At 45.1% G+C, this 24,184-nt stretch overlaps 1 protein-coding gene across 5 annotated transcripts in view; it reads left to right on the plus strand.

The window, feature by feature from the left end:
- Positions 1-22,809, plus strand: part of CAB39L (calcium binding protein 39 like) — a 198,745-nt gene extending 175,936 nt beyond the window's left edge. For all 5 annotated transcript variants that reach the window (XM_029602855.1, XM_029602857.1, XM_029602856.1 and 2 more), the window contains one exon: positions 21,116-22,809. In XM_029602855.1, the coding sequence (XP_029458715.1) occupies positions 21,116-21,295 (180 nt within the window). In that variant the 3' untranslated portion in view covers positions 21,296-22,809. The remainder of the gene's footprint in view (positions 1-21,115) is intronic.
- The last annotated feature ends 1,375 nt before the right edge of the window (positions 22,810-24,184 follow it).

The raw sequence follows: 24,184 nt of genomic DNA on the forward strand, positions 1-24,184 counted from the left end.
GTACTTTTGTTCGCACACCCGGCGCAAACAAGAGTACGCCGGATTTTAATAGATATGCACGTAGCCGTGCGTATCTTTTAAAATCCGGAGCCGGCGCACGCAAGGCTGCGCAAAATCGGCAGCCTGCACATGCCGAGCCGTGCAGCCTGCCTCCATTCCCTCCGAGGCCGCGGCCTCGGAGGGAACGTTCTTTCTGGCGCCCCCCACCTTCCCTTTCCTTTCCCTAACTAACCCGCCCTCCGGCCCTAACTAATTCCCCCCCCCCAACCTTTATTTCAAAAGTTACACCTGCCCAAGGCAGGCGTAACTTGCGGACCGGCTGCCGGCGTGCCATGTTCCGCTGGTCCGGAGGCCGTGGCCACACCCCCAGAACGCCCCCTGATAATGCGCCGGCTGCGACACCGCCCCCGACACGCCCCCCCCCCCCCCCCAGGAAAGCCCCGGGACTTACGAGCGTCCCAGGGCTTGTTCGCGCCGCCGAGCCTATGCAACATAGGCTCGGCGCGCGCAGGGGTGGAAGGGGCAGCTTTTCAGGAGTTACGCGCGTACCCCTTTGAAAATCTGACCCTTTGTGTGGTGGTGTTAAGATTTTGTATTCATTTCTATATTTTATAGGAAGCCAGTGCAGTGATATTAAAACTGGTGTGATGTGGTCATGTTATTTTGTTTCAGTAAGAATTCTTGCTGCCGTATTTTGGAGAATTTGTAGTGTGCGTATTGTTAATGGTAGTCCTATAAGAAAGCGACTACAATAGTCAAGGTTAGCAAATATTAACAGTTGAAGGATAGTTCTAAAATCATTTTTATTTATTATTTATTTTTATTTAAAGTCTTTTCTATACCATCGTTAAGCTAGATGCTGTCACAACGGTTTACAATAAGGCACATAAATTAATATTGCTAACTCTCAGGCCGATACAGTAAAGCGCGGCCGCGGTTACCCTGCTTCTAACTCGCTTTGTACCCACAATTTGGCTGTGTAAGTCCAACCCGCGATTCACTATCCCTTTTAATCCATCCTTACCGCTTCTTTAAATCAATAGGAAAGCCTTTCCGCCCGCGGCATGTATATGAGATGTAAATGATTGGATTAGCTATTCCCTCCCATACAGTAACGTGCGCCCCGATTATCGCTTTTTTAACCTGCAGTTTTGCCGCATGTTTAACCTAATTTACCGCCTACCCTTACCCCTGCGTTAGTGTGGAACGTCAGGTCAGAGAGATGAAATTTCAGGGGGCAAATGACCCCCTCACCCCCCCCCCGGGACAAGACCTTTGGAGGAGACAGGATCAGGCAAACTTTCCCCCAGCCCCCGCTCACCTGCCCTGGTCGCGTCCATGGTGCCGGTCTCTCGTGCGGGCGCGCTGACAGCTCCGGAGCAGGAAGGAAGGACCTGTTGTTTCCAAGCATAACCTAAACTCTTGCCTGCCCAACCTAAAATCCAATGCCCTGGGAAAGCCACTCTTCAGATCGCGACTAATCCCATCACTGGAAGGACGAAAGATTTTTTTAAGCGTCCCAGTTCCTCTCTCCGCTATATCAATGCATTCTCCTTTCCACTGCAATGCGAACAGTATTCTGAAAAATAACTTTCAAACCCAGGGTGGTGGAGCATTGTTGTGCTTGATAAAACCTGCACTCAACAGGATCGGGCAAACTTTCCCCCAGCCCCCGCTCACCTGCCCTGGCCGCGTCCATGGGTGCCGGTCTCTGGAGCAGCCCCAGTCCTCTCTCCCCTCCTCCCGGGGGCAGTCGGTGGTGAGAGCGAGAGCGGCTTCAGCAGCCCGGGGCGGATCTGGCGCTCCCCATGCGAGGCGGCTTCCAGCAGCCCCCGCCATCAAGGGTGCATGAACGCACGCCGTGACCTGAGCGCCCAGCTTGGATGTCAGAGGTCACGGCGTGCACTAATTCACCATCGCCGGCGAGGGCTGGGGAGCACCCGATCCGCCCCGGGCTGCTGAAGCCGCTCTCGCTCTCGCCGCCGGCTGCCCCCGGGAGGAGGGGAGAGAGGACTGGGGCTGCTCCGGAGACCGGCACCCATGGATGCGGCCAGGGCAGGTGAGCGGGGGCTGGGGGAAAGTTTGCCCGATCCTGTTGAGTGCAGGTTTTATCAAGCACAACAATGCTCCACCACCCTGGGTTTGAAAGTTATTTTCAGAATACTGGCCGGCTGATACTTCTCTGATCCTTTTCTTTTGTTTAAAGTTTGGATCCACTTCCTGGTACCTGTCATTTCAAATGACAGGTACCAGCTTGCATTTGCATGCCATTTAAATACTGTATCGCGCGGTATGTGATCCGAACTGTGCGCGCACAAACGAGCAGGCGCCCGGCACTGCCGCACTTTTTCTACCGCGTCCTTACTGTATCGGCCTGTGTATTAATTATATCAACTAAACAGGTGCCATTAAGTTATGGTAACATAGTTTCATAAAAATACTAATTTGTGGGTTTGATAAATCATGTCCATTCCTTTCTGTATCATTTTTAAAACAGATTAATAAATGTATCTTATCCTTTGTTTGTGAGCGAAAATAAAAATAAAATACACACATATTGATTAAGGTGATGTGTGTGGGTGTTTTACTAACCACATCCTACATTTCCCTGGATTCTACTCTCCATTATCTTTTTGATATGCTTGTTTAAATAGCCATGTTTTTAAACTTTTCCTGAAGGTTTTAATGTCTCTTTGTAATCTGATTTCTAAAGGCATGGTGTTCCATAGTATAGGTCCTGCCAAGGACAGCGCCCTATCCCTTACTTGGGTTAGTCTTGCTGTTTTGATTGAAGGAATAGTTAGCAGTGCTTTGTTGCAGATCTCAGGTTTCTGTGAGGGACGTGTATGTGAAGGGCTGTGTTCAGCCATTCTGCTTTTTCGTTATGTATTAATTTATGTATGAATCCAACACACACCGAAGTAGACCTTGCACTCTCAATTATGACCATCAATACAAGTGCAAGAATGAAGTGAGTTCCTGGGAAGGTTTTCAAATAGATTATTTATTTAATATTTTCATTACGGCGACTCCTTGGGGGATTCTATCTAAGGACTGTATCTTAAACAAGGAGTTACCGTAATGAAAATATTAAATAATCTATTTGAAAACCTTCCCAGGAACTCACTTCATTCTTGCACTTGTATTAATTTATGTATGATACATATGGGCAGATTTTCAAAGGCTACGCATGTAACCTGAGGAAATCTGCCCCTGCGTGCGCCGAGCGTATTTTGCATAGGCTCGTCGGCGCGCACAAGCCCCGGGACGCGCATATGTCCCGGGGCTTGCAAAAAGGGGCGGTTTGGGGGCGTGACCAGGGGCGTGGCATCGGCTTGGGGTGTGTTCGGGGGCGTGGCAGCGGTCTGGGGCGGTCCAGGGGCGTGGCCAAGTGCCCCAACACAGCAGCCTGTGTCGGGGCCTGCCGCGCCAGCAGACATTCAGCGCGCGCAAGTTACGACTGCCTGGAGGCAGGCGTAGCTTCCTGGATAAAGGTTAGGAGGGGGATTTAGGTAGGGCTGGGGGGTGGGTTAGATAGGGGAAGGGAGTGAAAGGTGGGGGGAGGCAGAAGGAAAGTTCCCTCCGAGGCCACTTCGATTTCGGAGCGGCCTCGTACGGAATGGGCAGCGTGCGCAGGGCTCAGCGCGCGCAAGGTGCACAAATGTGCACACCCCTTGCGCGCGCCAACCCCGGATTTTAAAAGATACGCATGGCTACACGCGTATCTATTGAAATCCGGTGTACTTTTGTTTGCGCCTGGTGCGCGAACAAAAGTACGCGCTTTTTTAAAAAATGTACCCTTTAGTGTTTTGTACTGTATTCTTTGCTCAATGGGTAACCAGTGTTGTTCAACTAGGGTTTTGGTGATATGGTCTCTTTTATTTTTACCAGTCAGAATTCTTGCAGCAGTTTTTTTGTAGTATCTGGAGTGGTCTTAGCGTGGTATATGGTAAACCCAGTAGAAGGGTGTTACAATAGTCAGTGCTTGCAAAAATTAAGGCTTGTAACACTGATCGGAAGTTTGTAGTTGTTGTTAGAGGTTTTAGTCTTCTAAGAGTCATGAGTTTGGCATATCCTTCCCTTACTTTTAAAGATATATGTTGTTTCATATTTAGTTCTGTGTCAGTTATCACTCCGAGGTTTCGTATTTTCTCTACTAATTCTATTTTTTGGTTGTATTTGAGTGTAATTGGGTTTTGAATTATCTCTATGTTTTTATGTTCTAAATGTAGGAATTCAGTTTTCTCTATATTAATAACTAATTCCATTTGGTTTAGTAGTTGTTTGATATCTAGATACATGTTAGATATGTTTAAAGTTTTTTCAATTGTGTCATCGATTGGTAACATTAATTGAATTAATTGAAAGGCCATCATAGTTTTTATGTGCTATTTGATTTTTTAAAACGTGTCTGATTTTTTCAGCCATGATTCTGTGACAGCAATGAAGCTTGGTTTTGTGTCATATAATAGGTCCGTAATTATAGGGAATTTCTTAGTGATTGATTGTGCATTTACTAGTAAGAAGGTTATTATTAGCAAATTACTTGTAATTGCATTGTTTGTGATTTTGGTCTTTTTTTATTTGTATGAGGTTACTAGCTTTTGTTTTCTTGGTTTCGTTTGCTGTGTATCTGTTTCTGTGTTTATGTGAGTAGTTATTTCCATATTTACCTTTGTTGAAGCAGGTTTTGATAGTTTGTGTTCCTGGTTCATTTCTTTCGTTGTCCATGTTCAGTGTTGTCCGTTCTGGATTTGTAGTCTGTTTGTTTTATGTTGTAGGGTTTCTCAGGGGAGTACAAAGGGGCATGCCCCTTTGTTGCGCTCCTTTGGCGTGCGGCTCGCAGCGCCTCCGGGTCCCGATCCGGTTTAAATCCCCCCTCTTGGCGCGCTTTTTCAGACATCAGTGACGTCAGCGTCTGCCAAGGGGGAGGGGCCCGGGTCTGCTTCTGGAGCCGAGGGAACAGCACCTGCAGGAAGAGAGAAACAGAAAAAAGGAGAACCACAACACGGAGAGAAGGGAGAGAGAAGCAGGTTAGTTTAGCCTTGATTGCGTAGTTAGGCAGGGCGGGCGGCAGTCTCACTTCCTCCTCTGGGTCCTGATCCAGTTTAAATCCCCCCTCTTGGCGCGCTTTTTCCGACATCAGTGATATCAGCGTCAGCCAAAGGGGAGGGGCTCGGGTCGGCTTCCGGAGCCGAGGGAATAGCGCCTGCAGGGAGAGAGAAACAGAAAAAAGAGAACCACAACACGGAGGGGTTTTAATTGTTTTAATATTGCTAATTTGTGATATCCTTCTTTGATTTTTGTTGCAATATGTGCTTTACAGTTTAGTTTGTTATCAATAATGAAGCCCAAATCATGGACCTGTTGCATCGATTGAATTCTTGTTTGTTTGTCCTCTAATATCAATGGAGGTAAGAGTTCATTAGATGTTTTTCTTTAAGCACTATAAGTTCTGTTTTGGACATATTTAGAATGAGTTTCATATGGGTAAGTAATTTTTTTATATATGATAGGTGCATGGCAGTTTTTTTTTTGTATGTGGCTTCAATGGACTCCGTGATTGGGATAAGGATTTGTATGTCATCAGAATAAATACTAATTTATATTAATATAGAATTCAGACACATCTGTGATTTTGTAGTTTTCATTTAATTGATCTATAAAACATATACCAGAGTAGAAATATACAATTATACCTTCACAAGTGAACTACAAAGTATATAATACACACACATTCTGGAGACACCTCAATAACAGCAACACAAACTCTCTATTACCTGGCACATGGGAAATAATACAAACTATGTAAAAAATGCATTCCAAACTTATATAGCAAACATGCCATACTAAAAAGGAACTAACAACCAGGACTTAAACTACAAAATTTTACCAATGAAAGGGTAACACTGCAAATATTACACCATGCCCTAAAATACCAATACACCACCTACTGAAAAAAACAGAATAAGTCAAGATTATTACAGAAACGAAATGCTAATAAAATACCTCACCTCTGTCACACATGCAGAACACAGACAGACCCTCCTAAATACAATATAAGTGACCACAGATTAGAAATAAAAAGTTTGCAAAGTCAGTCTCTGCATGTAGTGCAACAGTGGAGAAACAGAAATGTACTTCCTCTGATGCAAACCTCAAAAACACCAGAGATACACATTCCCAAAGCTGATATATTCAAATTTTAAACATAAACTTTAAACATAAAGGGCCGGATTTTAAATACCCTGCGCACGTAAATCCAGCCGGATTTACGCGCGCAGGGCCCTCGCACGCCGGCGCGCAAGTCCCGGGGCTTCGTAAAAGGGGCAGAGTGGGGTCGTGTCTGGGGGGCATGTCCGGGGTCAAGGGGCGGTTCGTGGCGGGACTGGGGGCGTGGCGCCGGCCCAGGGGTGTGGTCAAGGCCTCCGGACCAGCCCCCGGGTCGGGTGATGGCGCGCCAGCTGCTCGCTGGCGTGCTGAAAGCAGGCGTAAATCTGGCAACAAAGGTAGGAGGGGGTTTAGATAGGGCCGGGGGGGGTGGGTTAGGGAGGGGAAGGTGGGGGGAGGGCGAAGGAAAGTTCCCTCCGAGGCCGCTCCGATTTCGGAGAGGCCTTGGAGGGAACAGGCAACGCGCGCCGGGCTCGGCGCGTGCAGGTTGCACAAATGTGCACCCCCTTGCGTGCACCGACCCCGAACAAAAGTACGCCCTCACGCAAATTTATAAAATCCAGCCCAAACTGTTTGGGCATTTTATGGGTTTTTTTAATCACATTGGTACTGTTCTTTTTTTCTGCTTTCAGTGCTTTCCTTGATTCTATTTTCCTTTTTCTAGGGTCTCCTTTCCATTTTCTGTTTCTTCTCTCCCTCTTTCTGTTTGCATCACTTTCTCCCTTACATCTGTGTTTGACATTGATCTTTTCCTTTCATCTTATTTCTTGGCATCTCTGTTCGTTCATAACTAGATATCACCACTCCTTCTCCCTTATCAGTTCTTGCTGACTCAGCTTTTCAGCTTACTAATTCTCCCCTCCATTACCCCCTCTCAGCCCTCCATATCCACCTCACCAATTTCAAGATATCTGGCTCCTTTGTCCTTACCCTCCGCTCCCACAGTTGCTGTCTCCTTTCTGGATCTCTGACTCCTCCCTACCATCCCTCTTCAGGCTTTCCCATCCCATCTCTTTACCTCTTGCTCCTTGCCAAAGCTAAGCTTCAAATCCCACTAACGCTTCTTGTGACCTTGAGCAGATCACTTTACCATTCATTGCCTCAGGTACAAATTTAGATGTAAACTCTCTGGAAACAGAGACATTCCTAGTGTACCTGAATGTAACTTGTCTTCAGCTAGCAATGAAAAAGGCGTGAGCTAAATATAAAAATAAAATAAAGTTCTCCATATCTTTTATTATTTTGTACTCCTTCCTTTTCTATTTCTTACCTACATATTCTGCCCAAATCTTCACAGTTTCCCTATACAGTATCTGACTCTTACCTACCTATCAGTTTTGTCTCCTAATCTCATCCCCCATTCCCGGTCCTTCTTGCCCCCTTCTCTCACACCTCCTCTGTCCTATTCTCCCCATTCTCCTTCCCAGCCTTCTGTTTCCCCTTCTGTCTTCCACTCACTCCTAGTCCCCCATTTCCACCCTCTGTACTCACCCTCATCTGCTTTCTTCTGCCTCTCATCCCATCTCCACTTCAGGTCCTTCCCTGCTGCTTAGCCTCCCCCATGCTTCCAATTTTCTTTTTTTTGCAATCTCAAGTCTCTCTTTTCATCCCATCATTCCTATTTCATTCTCCAGCTCCATGTTCTATTTCTGACCTTCTTCCTCCATAGATTTGGTCCGCCTGACCCCTGATCCCATGCACTCTCTCAATCTTTCTTCCACCCAAAATGTAGTCCCTTAGCTCTCTCTGCCCTACCAGTCCAATCATCTCTCCCTCTCCTCCTCTTTCCCTCCTGTCTCTCATTTCATGCCCCCACCTCAAGTCCTCTCTCCCTACGCCCCCTCCATCCTACCTTACCTCAGGTACAGTCTCCCTATACCGCTCACCACTCCATGTATAGTGTCCATCTCCCTATTGAAACCCATCCCATGTAGGTCTCCCTTTCCTTTAAGAACATAAGAAATTGCCATGCTGGGTCAGACCAAGGGTCCATCAAGCCCAGCATCCTGTTTCCAACAGAGGCCAACATCCTGTTTCCAACAGAGGCCAAACCAGGCCACAAGAACCTGGCAATTACCCAAACACTAAGAAGAACCCATGCTACTGATGCAATTAATAGCAGTGGCTATTCCCTAAGTAAAATTGATTAATAGCCATTAATGGACTTCTCCTCCAAGAACTTATCCAAACCTTTTTTGAACCCAGCTACACTAACTGCACTAACCACATCCTCTGGCAACAAATTCCAGAGCTTTATTGTGCGTTGAGTGAAAAAGAATTTTCTCCGATTAGTCTTAAAAGTGCTACTTGCTAACTTCATGGAATGCCCCCTAGTCCTTCTATTATTCGAAAGTGTAAATAACAGAGTCACATCTACCCGTTCAAGACCTCTCATGATCTTAAAGACCTCTATCATATCCCCCCTCTTCCGTCTCTTCTCCAAGCTGAACAGCCCTAACCTCTTCAGCCTTTCTTCATAGGGGAGCTGTTCCATCCCCTTTATCATTTTGGTTACCCTTCTCACCTTCTCCATCGCAACTATATCTTTTTTTGAGATGCGGCGACCAGAATTGTACACAGTATTCAAGGTGTGGTCTCACCATGGAGCGATAAAGAGGCATTATGACATTTTCTGTTCTATTAACCATTCCCTTCCTAATAATTCTTAACATTCTATTTGCTTTTTTGACTGCTGCAGCACACTGAGCCGATGATTTTAAAGTATTATCCACTATGATGTCTAGATCTTTTTCCTGGGTGGTAATATGGAACCTAACATCGTGTAACTACAGCAAGGGTTATTTTTCCCTATATGCAACACCTTGCACTTGTCCACATTAAATTTCATCTGCCATTTGGATGCCCAATCTTCCAATCTTGCAAGGTCCTTCTGCAATGTATCACAATCCGCTTGTGATTTAACTACTCTGAATAATTTTGTATCATCCGCAAATTTGATAACCTCACTTGTCGTATTCCTTTCCAGATCATTTATATATATATATTGAAAAGCACCGGTCCAAGTACAGATCCCTGAGGCACTCCACTGCTTACCCTTTTCCACTGAGAAAATTGACCATTTAATCCTACTCTCTGTTTCCTGTCTTTTAAGCAGTTTGTAATTCACGAAAGGACATCGCCTCCTATCCCATAACTTTTTAGTTTTCGTAGAAGCCTCTCATGAGGGACTTTGTCAAACGCCTTCTGAAAATCCAAATACACTACATCTACCGGTTCACCTTTATCCACATGTTTATTAACCTCTTCAAAAAAATGAAACAGATTTGTTAGGCAAGACTTCCCTTGGGTAAATCTATGTTTGACTGTGTCCCATTAAATCATGTCTTTCTATATGCTCAACGATTTTGATCTTGAGAATAGATTCCACTATTTTTCCCGGCACTGAAGTCAGGCTCACTGGTCTATAGTTACCCGGATCGCCCCTGGAGCCTTTTTTAAATATTGGGGTTACATTGGCCACCCTCCAGTCTTCAGGTACAATGGATGATTTTAATAAGTTACACATTTTAACTAATAGATCAGAAATTTCATTATTTAGTTCCTTCAGAACCCTAGGATGCATACCATCCAATCCAGGTGATTTGCTACTCTTTAGTTTGTCAATCTGGCCTACTACTGTTGCGGTCCCGGTTGCTAGGCTAGCGACCGGGTCCTTACCTCTCTGCTGCCTCCCCCGGGCTCGCCGCGATCCGATGTTCCTGGGGCCTGTAGGGCCGCATGACAGCGTCTCTCTCCACGTGGAGATGCTGCCGAAGGCCGACTCTGACTCCTCCCACTGCCAGGCAATGCGCGCGCGAGGAGGGGGCTCTTAAAGGTCCAGCACCCGGAAGTGCTGAACCGCCCCGTTCCTGACATCAGACGCCGGCTGGCTATTTAAACCAGCGTCTGACTTCCTTGCTTTGCCTTTGCAACGTGGTCGCTCCTTAGAGTGGTTAGTTGCCTTGATTCCAGTTCTGGTTCCTGCTTGTTCCAGCCGTGCCTTGCTTCCAGCTCCGGTTCCTGCTTGTTCCAGCCGTGCCTTGCTTCCAGCTCCGGTTCCTGCTTGTTCCAGCCGTGCCTTGCTTCCAGCTCCGGTTCCTGCTTGTTCCAGCCGTGCCTTGCTTCCAGCTCCGGTTCCTGCTTGTTCCAGCCGTGCCTTGCTTCCAGCTCCGGTTCCTGCTTGTTCCAGCCGTGCCTTGCTTCCAGCTCCGGTTCCTGCTTGTTCCAGCTGTGCCTTGCTTCCAGCTCTGGTTCCTGCTTGCTTTATACGTATCCTGACTCCAGCTCCGGTTCCCGATTCTCCTTGACTTCAGCCAACCACGAACCTTGGTCTTCTTCACGATTCTCCTTTGACTTCAGCCAGCCACGAACCTTGGTCTTCTTCACGATTCTCCTTGTCTTCAGCCAGCCGCGACCCTCGGACTTCCTCACGATTCTCCTTGTCTTCAGCCAGCCACGACCCTCGGACTTCCTCACGATTCTCCTCGTCTTCAGCCAGCCACAGACCTCGGACTCATTCACGATTCTCCTAAGTCCCAGCGACTCGGACCCCTACGGGCTTCTCCTGGGGGGGTCTCGGGTTTCCAGGGTGAAGACGTCATCAGTCCGCTCCAGCTGAGCTCCGCCTCCCGGCTTATTAACACCTGTGGACGTTGTCCACCTCAGCCGGCCCAAGGGTCCACTATTGACTTTCGTCACAACATAACAGTTTGCAAAGGCCATGGACTCGGCGGACTCCTCTCCTGTGCACGCCATCCCTGGCATGGCCCAAAGAATCCAGCAGCAACAGCAATACCTGGAGGTCTTAGCTGCTACGGTGGATCGTCTAGCCAGTCGCTTGGACGCCAATCCTCCGCCAGTGGCACAACCTCCGCCTCTGCCGGCACCGCAAAATCCCGTGCAGACTCAGCTTCCAGCGCCTACTCGTTACTCCGGGGATGCCAGATCGTGCAGGGCGTTTTTGAATCAGTGCTTCATCCGCTTCACCTTGCTACCGGGGCAGTTCCCGTCTGATGCCGTCAAGGTAGCATATATTTTGTCTCTGCTCGATGGGAGGGCTATGCTGTGGGCCTCTCCCATGTGGGGAAGCAGGACGCCATGCTGCACAATTTGCAGGATTTCGTGACTCACTTCAAACAGACTTTTGATGAGCCAGCTTGTGCAACCACCGCTACCACTGAAATTCTACAGCTACGACAAGGATCCCGCTCTCTGGCGGAGTACGCTATTGAATTTCGTACTCTGGTGATGGAACTCGGCTGGCAGGATGACTGTTTGCGGGGTATTTTCCTGGAAGGCCTCACAGGTCGTATCAAAGACGAGCTGATGGCTCGCGATCTTTCCCTCACCCTGAATGGGGTGATAGACTTGGCCGGGAGGATTGACCGGCGTTTGCAGCAACGAGCTAAGGAGGGTCGAGTTCCTCGTCGGCCTGTTTCATTGGCGCCCTCCTTCTCCAGGTCTCTGACTGTACCTCACAAGACACCATCAGCCACCCACAGTTCCTCGGAGGAACCTATGCAGCTTGGACGGGCGCCTCTAACCGAGGAGGAGAAGAGACGACGCCGCACTCAGGGCCTGTGCTTATATTGCGGCACTAAGGGTCATTTCCTGGGTCAATGTCCTGCGAGACCGGGAAACGCTCAAGTCTAGGGAGAGATGAGGAGATTCCCCTAGGCTATGTTAATGCTACTCCTCAGTGTACAGTTCCTATAACCTTGGAGTATCCAGGTGGCTCCTTTCAGACTCTAGCTTTTATTGATTCCGGAGCCGGAGGAAACTTTATCTGGAAAGAACTGGTACACCAACTAGGACTACCTACTAAGCGCCGGATACCTCCGTTACGGGTTACCTCTATCCGGGGAACCCCTTTACCTGGATCCATTTCTGAAACTACGATGCCTCTCACTTTACGGACAGGCGTGCTTCACACTGAGACAATCTCCTTTTTGCTACTTGAGAAGTCGGTGCACCCTGTGGTCCTGGGACTCCCTTGGTTGCAACAACATGCTCCGGTGATCCATTGGGACTCTCTCCAAATTGCGCAATGGAGTCCTTACTGTTTCCAGAATTGCCTGGATCCCGTTCCTAGACCGGAGATATTACTCTCTCACTCAGCCCTGGAACTTCCTCTGCCTTACCAGGAATACGCTGATGTGTTCTCCAAACAAAAGGCTGAACTGCTTCCATGCCATCGGCCCTTTGACTGTGCCATTGATTTGCTACCAGGCTCCACTCCACCGCGGGGTAGGGTATACCCTCTTTCTCTGCCAGAAACCCATGCAATGTCAGACTACATTACGGAAAATCTTGCCAAGGGGTTCATTCGTCCTTCGCACTCCCCTGCAGGAGCAGGGTTCTTTTTTGTGTCCAAAAAAGATGGCTCCCTCCGGCCATGCATAGACTATCGAGGCCTGAATTCCATCACTAAGAAAGATCGCTATCCCTTGCCTCTGATCCCAGAACTGCTCGATAGACTTCAGGGGGCCAAGATCTTTATAAAACTGGATTTACGTGGGGCATACAATCTGGTTCGTATTCATCCCGGTGACGAGTGGAAGACAGCGTTCAACACGCGAGATGGACATTACGAATACTTGGTAATGCCTTTCGGCTTATGTAATGCCCCTGCTGTCTTCCAGAATCTAATGAATGAGGTACTCCGGGAGATGCTTCATTCTTTCGTCATAGTGTACCTTGATGACGTCCTGATCTATTCCCAAGATCTCTCTTCTCATCGCCAACACGTCAAGCAGGTCTTACAGGCTCTAAGAGACAATCATCTATACGCTAAATTTGAAAAATGTCAATTTGAGCGCGAGTCGCTTCCGTTCTTGGGATACATTGTTTCCTCGTCCGGTTTCCAGATGGACCCAGAGAAGGTGGCAGCCATTGTCAATTGGCCTCACCCGTCTGGCCTGAAGGCGCTACAGCGATTCCTTGGATTCGCCAACTTTTACAGGCATTTTATACCACATTACTCCCAGAAGGTAGCTCCTCTCACGGCGCTTACTCGCAAAGGGGTTAACGCTCACGATTGGTCCACTACCGCCTCTGCTGCCTTTGAAGACTTAAAACAAGCATTCCTAGCCGCTTCCTGCCTACGACACCCAGATCCACAACGACCCTTCATCCTGGAGGTCGATGCCTCGAATCTGGCTGTCGGAGCGGTGCTCAGTCAACACGATACTTCTGGCAAATTGATGCCATGTTCTTACTTCTCTAAAAAGTTTTCGCCTGCTGAATGTAACTACGGCATCGGAGACAAAGAGCTCCTAGCCATCAAGTTAGCCTTCGAGGAGTGGAGGCAATGGCTGGAGGGGGCTAATCATCCGGTGACAGTGTACACTGACCACAAAAATTTATTGTACTTAGCCCAAGCTCAACAACTAAACTCGCGGCAAGCAAGATGGTCACTCGTCTTCAGTCGTTTCAATTTCATCCTCAAGTTTCGACCAGCAGAGAAGAACGTTCGAGCCGATGCTCTATCTCGTACCTTTCAGCCGGAAGAAGAGGACGACTCTCCACGAACCATCCTAGATCCTGCCTGTGTTCAACTAACTACCACTTCCATTGGTTCCTCAAGTAAGACTGCGGTTCCTAAAAGGCTTCGGAGGAAAGTCTTGTCTTGGGGCCACGACTCGTTGACCGGGGGGCATGCTGGTAGACTAAGAACATTGGATCTTATAAATCGTTTCTATTGGTGGCCTGGTCTTCGACGTGATGTTTCCCTTTACGTGAATTCTTGCCCCACTTGCGCCCTGCAGAAACCACTTAATGGCCCTCCGAGAGGTTTACTACAACCGTTACCTGTACCCACGGAACCCTGGACACATATCGCCACAGATGTTTTGGTGGAACTCCCGCCTTCGCAAGGCAAGACTGTGGTATGGGTCATGGTGGACCGCTTCTCTAAAATGGCTCACTTTGTGCCTTTGCCCAAATTACCTTCCGCCACTGAACTGGCTTCTCTGTTCACACACCATGTATTCCGTATTCATGGTCTGCCTCAGGACATTGTATCTGACAGAGGTCCTCAGTTCACAGCCAGGTATTGGAAAGCCTTATGCAAAAAATTTAAGATCCAGCTGAGTTTCTCCTCCGCTTTCCACCCGCAAAGTAATGGGCAAACCGAACGCATGAATCGTTCATTAAAGTTGTTCCTACGAGCATTCATTAACCACAAACAAGATAATTGGGTGGAGCTTTTACCTTGGGCAGAATTCACCTATAATAATCAAATACATACGGCGACTGGGAAATCGCCTTTTCAAATTGTGTATGGTAAACAGCTCAAACCACCGTTACCTCTACCAGTACCAACCTCCTCACCAGCTGCTCAGTTGTCCGCGGACAATTGAGTAAACTTTGGTCCTCTACTCAACACCGACTTCAGAAAGTCACACACACTGCTAAACGCTACTACGATCGACACCGAAAACCTGCATTCGCTTTCCTCCCAGGCGATCGAGTGTGGCTTAGTACAAAGAACATTCATTTGAGGCAACCTTCCAAGAAACTCTCACCCAAGTTCTGTGGTCCTTTCCGCGTAGCGGAGAGGGTAGGGCTGGTCTCTTACCGTCTACGACTCCCAACCACTTTACGCATTCATGATGTCTTTCACGTCTCTCTCTTAAAACCAGTAATTCTTTCCAGGTTTCACCCCAGGCCTCTTGAGGACGCTTCCACCACTACGGATGAGGATCCTACGTTTCAGGTACGAGAGGTCCTGGATGCTCGTTTCGCCAACAGACGTTGGGAATATTTGCTGGCCTGGGAAGGTTGTGGAGACGAAGACAATACATGGGAGCCTGCCCGCAACATCTTGGACAAGACTCTTCTGCAGCAATATCATCTGGACCATCCTGACAGGCCAAGTCCTCTGAAGAGGGGGCGTAAAGGAGGGGGTACTGTTGCGGTCCCGGTCGCTAGGCTAGCGACCGGGTCCTTACCTCTCTGCTGCCTCCCCCGGGCTCGCCGCGATCCGCTGTTCCTGGGGCCTGTAGGGCCGCATGGCAGCGTCTCTCTCCACGTGGAGACGCTGCCGAAGGCCGACTCTGACTCCTCCCACTGCCAGGCAACGCGCGCGCGAGGAGGGGGCTCTTAAAGGTCCAGCACCCGGAAGTGCTGAACCGCCCCGTTCCTGACGTCAGACGCCGGCTGGCTATTTAAACCAGCGTCTGACTTCCTTGCTTTGCCTTTGCAACGTGGTCGCTCCTTAGAGTGGTTAGTTGCCTTGATTCCAGTTCTGGTTCCTGCTTGTTCCAGCCGTGCCTTGCTTCCAGCTCCGGTTCCTGCTTGTTCCAGCCGTGCCTTGCTTCCAGCTCCGGTTCCTGCTTGTTCCAGCCGTGCCTTGCTTCCAGTTCGGTTCTGCTTGGTCCTGCTGTGCCTTGGTTCCAGCTCTGGTTCCTGCTTGCTTTATACGTATCCTGACTCCAGCTCCGGTTCCCGATTCTCCTTGACTTCAGCCAGCCACGAACCTTGGTCTTCTTCACGATTCTCCTATGACTTCAGCCAGCCACGAACCTTGGTCTTCTTCACGATTCTCCTTTGTCTTCAGCCAGCCACGATCCTCGGACTTCCTCACGATTCTCCTTGTCTTCAGCCAGCCGCGACCCTTGGACTTCCTCACGATTCTCCTTGTCTTCAGCCAGCCACGACCCTCGGACTTCCTCACGATTCTCCTTGTCTTCAGCCAGCCAAGACCCTCGGACTTCCTCACGATTCTCCTTGTCTTCAGCCAGCCACAGACCTCGGACTCATTCACGATTCTCCTAAGTCCCAGCGACTCGGACCCCTAAGGGCTCCTCCTGGGGGGGGTCTCGGGTTTCCAGGGTGAAGACGTCATCAGTCCGCTCCAGCTGAGCTCCGCCTCCCGGCTTATTAACACCTGTGGACGTTGTCCACCTCAGCCGGCCCAAGGATCCACTATTGACTTTCGTCACAACATAACAACTACATCTTCCAGGTTCACAGTGATTTTGTTCAGTTCATCTGACTCATCACCCCTGCAAACCATCTCCGGAACTGGTATCTCCCCAACATCCTCATTAGTAAACATGGAGGCAAAGAATTCATTTAGTCTTTCTGCAATGGCCTTATCTTCCCTAAGAGCCCCTTTAACCCCTCTGTCATCTAATGGTCCAACCGACTCCCTCACAGGTTTCTTGCTTTGGATATATTTAAAAAAGTTTTTATGAGTTTTTGCCTCTATGGCCAACTTCATTTAAAATTCTCTCTTTGTCTGTCTTATCAATGTTTTACACTTACCTTGACAATGCTTATGTTTTATCCTATTTTCTTCAGATGGATCCTTCTTCCAATTTTTGAAGGATTTTTTTTGGCTAAAATAGCCTCTTTCACCTCACCTTTTAACCATGACGGTAATCGTTTTGCCTTCCTTCCACCTTTCTTAATGTGCGGAATACATATGGACTGCGCCTCTAGGATTGTATTTTTAAACAATGTCCAAGCCTGTTGAACACTTTTAACCTTTGCAGCTGCACCTTTCAGTTTTTTTCTAACTATTTTCCTCATTTTATCAAAGTTTCCCTTTTTAAAATTTAGTGTTAGAGCTGCAGATTTACTTATTGTCCCCCTTCCAGTTATTAGTTTAAATTTGATCATGTTATGATCACTGTTGCCAAGTGGCCCCACCACTGTTACTTCCTCCCCCCACCCCCACTAATCCTGATAATGCCTGGTATTTTAAATTTCCCCCTTCCTCTGGCAGCTGTATTCTCTGCTCTTCTTTTGCCCTCCCTGCAGCTGGAAGGAGTGCCACTTAGTTAATTTCCTGTGCCATGCGGGGCCAGTCTTGCAGTGTAAACTGCAAGATCTATGGGATCTCATAAGTCACGCTGCAAGACTGGCCAGACAAAGCAGAGGAAGCTGACACATTAAATGCTGTTCTTTCTGCCAGCCACATGCCTAGCAAGGGGTGGCATGGAGGCAGACCCAATTAAGTTCAATGAATGATGCTGGCGGTGCCCAGGACACCCCTTGTCTCACAGCACCCTGGATAACTGATCAAGGGCAATCTATAATGTTTACTAAAACAAACAAAAGAAATTTCTATTTTTCTCTACAGTCTCAAACATGTTTCTGCTTCAGTCTCATGGAGATTAAACCTATCTTGCTTGTTCTTTCTATAGCTCTCTAATTCTTATTGCATTGTATATCCAAATTATTATTATTGTCTTGTACAGTCCCAGGAACATTAACCTAGTCTTAAACAGAGCAGCAGATCTGGCCACCAGTAGCTTGGTCATATGACCAAGTTCTGAAGGAGTTCCACCTCCCAGGCAAGACCTAATCTCAGTTTATGATATTGGATATTATTACCCTGATCTTCCACAGTCCTCTTCAGTCCTAGCCAAGTAACACAGTATCCCTATGAGTCTAATAACGCCCAGCTCCCCTCTGGGGTTGCCAGGTTTTTCAGCAGTAGCAAGCCTTTTTCAAGCCTATTCTAGAACAATGCACCAATTCTCCTGGGAAGCTTCTGAGGCTGCAGCATTAGAGAGCAGAAAGGAGAGACTTAACAGGAGAAGCACTAGAATTTGTTAAACACTTCCTTTTCCAATCACTGTAAAAAAAGAGTCCATGAATTAGCAGTTATAATTTCTCTTCACTCTCTCTTTCCAGGAGAAATTAATCTTGCTACCTAGATTAGGGTCCTGCTAGGGGTATAGACAGAAAGCCAATCAAACCACTTTAAAAATAAGCAAAGCCTAAAGCACAAAAATAAACAAAACCATACTGAAAAGCTGTATTTGATGCAGCTGTTTATTTGTTACACTCAGTAGATGTGAAGACAAAGTGATTAAAGCACTGATGGCTTTTTGTGTGGTGTCAGGACCTGTTTTGCTGTGAGTGCCCTCCATTAGATCCTGCCACTCTATGCTGATGCACAGTTTGCAGACCTAGTCGTGCTAGCCCTGGTCCTGGGCACCCCATAGGAAGTGAAGGATTTTGCAGCAGATTGCCAGTGCAACCCACAATAAAACAAAGGAACTACACTGTAAAAATTGGTACTGTATGCTCTTTTATCCTTTTAGTTCTTAATTTCTAGCATGTTATGATGTAACATCTCTTAGCTTTATCCACTGTATATTGTTATTCTCTGATGGAAAGCACTTTATAAATCAAATATAAATGTAAACATTGGCTTCAGTATATCCACCTGTGAGTTTTCCATTACCATCTGTGAATAGCTGCACATTTTTAGTGTTTATGATGCAAAGGGCCAGATGTACTAAGCATTTTTCTCATAGATGCAAAATGAGAAAAATCCTTTAGTAGAGGGCTTCCCAAATCTGTTTTGGGGACCCCACAGTCAGTCAGGTTTTCAGGACATCCATAATAAATATGCATGAGATAAATTTGCATGTATTAGAGATCCATTATATGTAGGGACTTTCATTTTCAGTTTTTTTTTTTCCTGGGAATTTATCAGGATTTATTATGGCAAGAACAAAAACAGGAGAAAATCAGTTGAAAAAATTATCATTTTTCCAGGTAAAAATCAGAGTTTATGTTGGTAGAATCCAAAGAGTTTAACCAGGAGACAAATGAATGTAATGAGGAAAGATCAGAATTCCATAAGAAAAATATATCATCAATATATCACGGCCATAAGAGCTACCGATCAAACCAAAAGGAAGAGTATAGATGTAGCTATACAAAACGAGCCATATAAAGATTTGCAAGGCTGGGAGCCGTAGTGGCACCCATGGCTGTGCCATGAATTTGTTTGTAAAATTTATGTTGAAAACAAAAATATTTTTCTTGCAATGCAAAGGTAGCCATAATGTCAATAAAATCCAATGGAATTCCATGAGGGCATGTTCAGTTTCTATTACTTCATGTATGACTTGTAATGCCTTTTGTTGTGGTATACTTTATACAGAGATTTGATATCCAAATTTACAAGTAGCATATCTTGTGAATCTGCATTATGTCAAGAATTCTCAACATATGCACCATGTCATGAATGTAAGATTTTGAAGTAGTAAAAATTGGTCGTAGAAAAGTGTCAACAAATATTGAAAGAGACTCTAAAACTGAGCCAATGGTAGTGATGATAGGTCTGCCTGGTGGGTGTTTCATATTTTTGTGAATGTTGGGCACCATATAAATGGTGGGAATTTTTGGATGTTCTGAAATCAAAAACTTAACCTCTCTCACTACCATTGGCTCAGTGTTAGATCCCCTTTCGAAACACGGCTCCGTGTTGGGAATATCAAGGTATATGTGAGAACTTCAGCTTATAAGGCGTTTTTGCCAAGATTTCAGAAGATAAGTGGTTTTGAATTTTTGCTCTTATTAAAAGATACGTGCTTTTAAATGCAGTTAAAAAAACACAAAAAAATTTAATACATTTCAGGATGATAGACCAATGATTATAAATAAGGCAGAAGACTTTGAAATGTATTGAACGCATTTTATTCTGATGACACCTAGTATGATGGTCTAACTATAGGCACCTTTGAAAGTTATATTTGAGGAGGGTTTATCATTCCTCTGATAAACTCCTATTGACCAAGGCCTTCCTATTGGCAAAGAAATGTATTTTACATAATTGAGTAAAGGTTATTCCTCCTACTTTTCCTGAATGCAAAGTGCATATGATAAATATGATTTGTATGGAATTTGATATTGCACTTTCTCGGAAGTCAAAGGACTACCGGCAAATTTGGACTCCATTTATTAACAACCTGGCGCCTGAGCTGCAGACTTGACGAGAGCTACGTAGATCGTCAAAATGAAGAATTCCATTTGCTTTTGTTGTATCGAAGATGAGGAGGATTCTGTGGATGTTGAGCTATATATAGGTCATAAGAACATAAGAAATTGCCATGCTGGGTCAGACCAAGGGTCCATCAAGCCCAGCATCCTGATTCCAACAGTGGCCAATCCAGGCCAGAAGAACCTGGCAAGTACCCAAACACCAAGAGGATCCCATGCTACTGATGCCAGTAATAGCAGAGGCCATTCCCTAAGTCAACTTTATTAATAGTAATTAATGGACTTCGCCTCCAAGAACTTATCCAACACATATATGTGAGACCTAACTGAGGGTATGTTTTTGGTTTTTTTTTTGGGGGGGGGGGATATATTGGGGAAAATGTTTGGCTCTGAGGTCTGAATTGTGTTAATGCAGATTGTTATGAATGATGCCAACAAAAAATGTTAAAGATTACAGCAATATCCTCGGGGCTACCTTTTATATTTGTCTATATTGGTTTCATCATATAAGCCAATGAGAACACTGTGTTCATCTCAACAAGCTTTATTAAAAGTACCTATGCCTTCTAAGATAAAGTTAGAAGGCACTAAATGCTCTATATTTAAATATCAGGCTCTCTTGTTGTGGAATGCAGTGCCATTAGAAGCAAGGCTGGAAACAATGTATCTGAAATGTAGGAAATATGTTAAGACATAGCTTTTTACCCAGGCTTTTTATCTGAGTGTTCGTATTTAGCAGAGAATGGTATTATCTGTTGATAGCTTTTAATTGAGATTTTATCAGTGTTATGCTTTGATCATTGTGTTATCTGTTGATTTCATCCTATCTATTATATGTTTTATTTTATCTGTGCACCGCTTTGATTGTTTAGAACAACACATATATCAATAAAGATTCTGAAAACCCAGCTGGCTTTGGGGTCACAAGGATAGGGATGGAAAGCCCCACTTTAGTACATCTAGCCATGGGTCACACACAAAATTTGGTTGAGAGCACTAAATTGTCTCAGGGTCTTCAGTTCTTTCAAGTTTAAAATATATTCCTGACAGCATCAAATATACGAGTTTTGCGTTAAAATAGTTAAGCACTAGTGAAGCAATCAGTCTTTTCCCCAACCATTATCCTTTATATAAACACATGTAGTTATGTTAAATATATCTGTATGTTTTATATTTACGTTTGTTTGCGTCTTAGGTCTTTGTGGCCAATCCAAATAAACCCCAGCCCATCGTGGACATCCTGTTGAAGAACCAGACCAAACTAATTGAGTTTCTGAGCAGCTTCCAGAAAGACAGGACTGATGATGAGCAGTTCTCGGACGAGAAGAACTACTTAATTAAACAGATTCGAGACTTGAAAAAGCAGACACCATGAAGATTTGTGTAATTTCCCTCGTTAAAGGCATTGATCTCAACTCATTCAAATCTTGTGATAAAAAAAAGACCTTGTGAATTAATTATCAGTGCCTATTTTTGTTTTCACGTAGTCAAATAGCTGTCAAGAATATATAAGTTTTATATTAAAACTAAAAAAAAAATACTAGATTAATGTGTTCCTCTTAATCAAGTTCATGATAATGAGAATTTATAAGGTAACTATTAGAAACGGGCAAGGCATGTGCATTGATTCCCTTGCTCATGATGAAGCATAGATGATTGCTTTTATCTGCAGAACCGAGCTACAGGTAAATGGTCAAAGTGGACATTTTAAATATTATTGATTATTTTTCTTTTTACTCAGACCTAAGCATAAGCACACAGACATGAACAGTGAAAGAAATTTGTATGCCATGAGCCTATCGGTATAATTTAGTGGCCAAGCTAAATGAGCCCTTCGGACAGAGATTTGGAATAAAATAAATTAGAATATTAAGACGGCAATCTTCAAAAGCCATTTACCCTGGGAAAAGAGCTATCTGAAAGCCGCCCACCATGTATGGAGGAAAAATACACAAGGGGATCAACAAGTCGTCTGGCTTTAGTTGTGGGAGAATTAGGATTGATCAGAGGTGGGGTGAGGTCACGGGAGGCAACAGCACACACAGGTTTGCATTTCCAAAACTACGTGGTATTTTTCAGGGAAAAAGCAAGTGCAAATCCTTGAGGGTACGTTTTTCCAGGGCAATTTTGAAAGAGAAACCATGTGCATATTTTCCCTTTGAGAAGTGAGGTAAACCCCACTTTGCAACAGTCAGCCTAGTTTGGAAACTTGCCTGCCCATGGATTATCAGGCTTTAGAAGTTATGTAGTTTACAGTGTTTCTGTAAGAAATTTTTCATTGATTTTGGATTCTTAACAAATACACAGTTTATACAGTAGTTTCTTCACACTTATATATGTGGAGAATCTATTATACCTAGTACTTCTTTATTATTCACTCCTGTGTGAATTGTATTTTCCTTTGCTGCAAAAAGAAAAAAGAGTGACAGGACAGAAATCGTTCCACTGAGCCACTTACGATGTAGTGTAGGAAGTCCTAGGTCTGTTCCTTTATATTAGAAGACATGCTGAACAGTGGTAGTATGGATATCTTAAACTAGATCTAGATTTAACTGAAATCTAACATGTGTCTTGTTAGGACTTTGAAAATCTTTGATGATAGCAGAATATTAGTAATCTTAGCAGTGTGAGATTCGGTCCATAAGACTGTTGTACAGTCATTGGACTATGGATTTAATTTTTGCACCTTGGAAAAGGGATGAAACCTAGCGAAATGAGTTGTTTATTTAAATGCCATGTGTATAAAAATAGATATCTATCTTAGACGTTTGTACTTACAAAATTATATTTGCAAGATATTAAAGGCATAGTTACTGATCTGTTATATGCTTCTTATTCTTATTTCTGTTCTCACTTGTTTCCTGAAAAAAATAAAAGTTTAGTTTCCTATCAGTGTATCCATTTCTTAAGTCGTAGCGGTACTATAGACTCAGCACATGGAAATGTGCTCTTCACTGACAAAAGGTTGCAGGACCAAGCATGTTCACTTCTGTCAAATGTATGAAAAGGAACACCAAAGCTGATAGCAGAACACAACCAAGCAGACCTACTTAATGTGGAACCATGGCCTTTACTTGATCTCTTGCTTTCCCAGCACTAAGGATGTGTTTTTTTTATCTGTTTTATGTCTCTGAATTCCAAATACTATTTTTTCTACACTACCTCTGTTGGGAAGCTGTCCTTGTATTCATAATCCTTTCTTTGAAGATACACTTTCTCACATTTTTCATGAGTTTACCACCTCCAACCTTAGATCTAGATGCAGTTTAGAAATTGAGGGTTTGATCTGGTAAAGTGTTAAAGCAGAGACAGAATATTGGGCTCGGCTGACCTTAAGTGTGACCAGGCATGTCAATTCTTATGTTTTTAGGACTAAGCCTTTTTTAAGTCTGGTATTAGACATGCAAAACAGTTGAGATTTTTTAAAGTCAGGTTGTGCTTCATCCTTCCTGTGTAGCTTTTGGCTTTTTGAATAACTTCTTACATTAGATTTGTTTTTCAATACTGTTTTGAGATGAAACAGAAAAATAAACTGATTTAATTTGAATGTCCTTTTTACTTTCAGTTTATTTTTCTGGGATATAGAACGGGATAGATTTCTATTTGTCTTTAATTTTCAGAAGGATGTTGAAACAAATACAGGTATGATAAAGAAAGTCCCGGATAGGGACTACAGATCAAAATATAAAAAAATCCCTCCAAAAAGTTTTACACCCAAGTGAATCATATCAAAACATTTTTTATTTAAAAGCTTCCGTTGAAAATTTTTTTGTAAAAGGTGGCATGACCATCATATCCACTAGGGATGTGAATCGTGTGCCCGATCGTCTTAACGATCGAGTTCGGCTGGAGGGAGAAAAAAATCTGATCCATGGAGATGTGAATCGGCATCGGTTCTGATTCACATCGTTAATTTTTTTTTTAGTGAGGCCGACCCTTAAAAATTGACCCCTTACCTTCCCCGACCCTCCCGAACCCCCCCAAAACTTTTTACGAGACCTGGTGGTCCAGTGGGGGCGCGGGGACCGATCTCCCGCTCTCGGGCCATCGGCGCCATTTTGGCTGCCACTCAAAAATGGCACCGATGGCCCGATAAAAAAAAAAACAACCCACCCGACCCTTTAAAAATGACTCCTTAGCTTCCCCCACCCTCCCAATCCCCCCAAAACATTTAAAAATTACCTGGTGGTCCAGTGGTGGTCCCGGGAGCGATCTCCCGTTCTCGGGCCGTCGGCTGCCACTCATAAAGATGGCGCCGATGGCC

The sequence above is a fragment of the Rhinatrema bivittatum genome, chromosome 5, assembly GCF_901001135.1.
Source record: "Rhinatrema bivittatum chromosome 5, aRhiBiv1.1, whole genome shotgun sequence".
Taxonomy (NCBI): Eukaryota; Metazoa; Chordata; class Amphibia; order Gymnophiona; family Rhinatrematidae; genus Rhinatrema; species Rhinatrema bivittatum.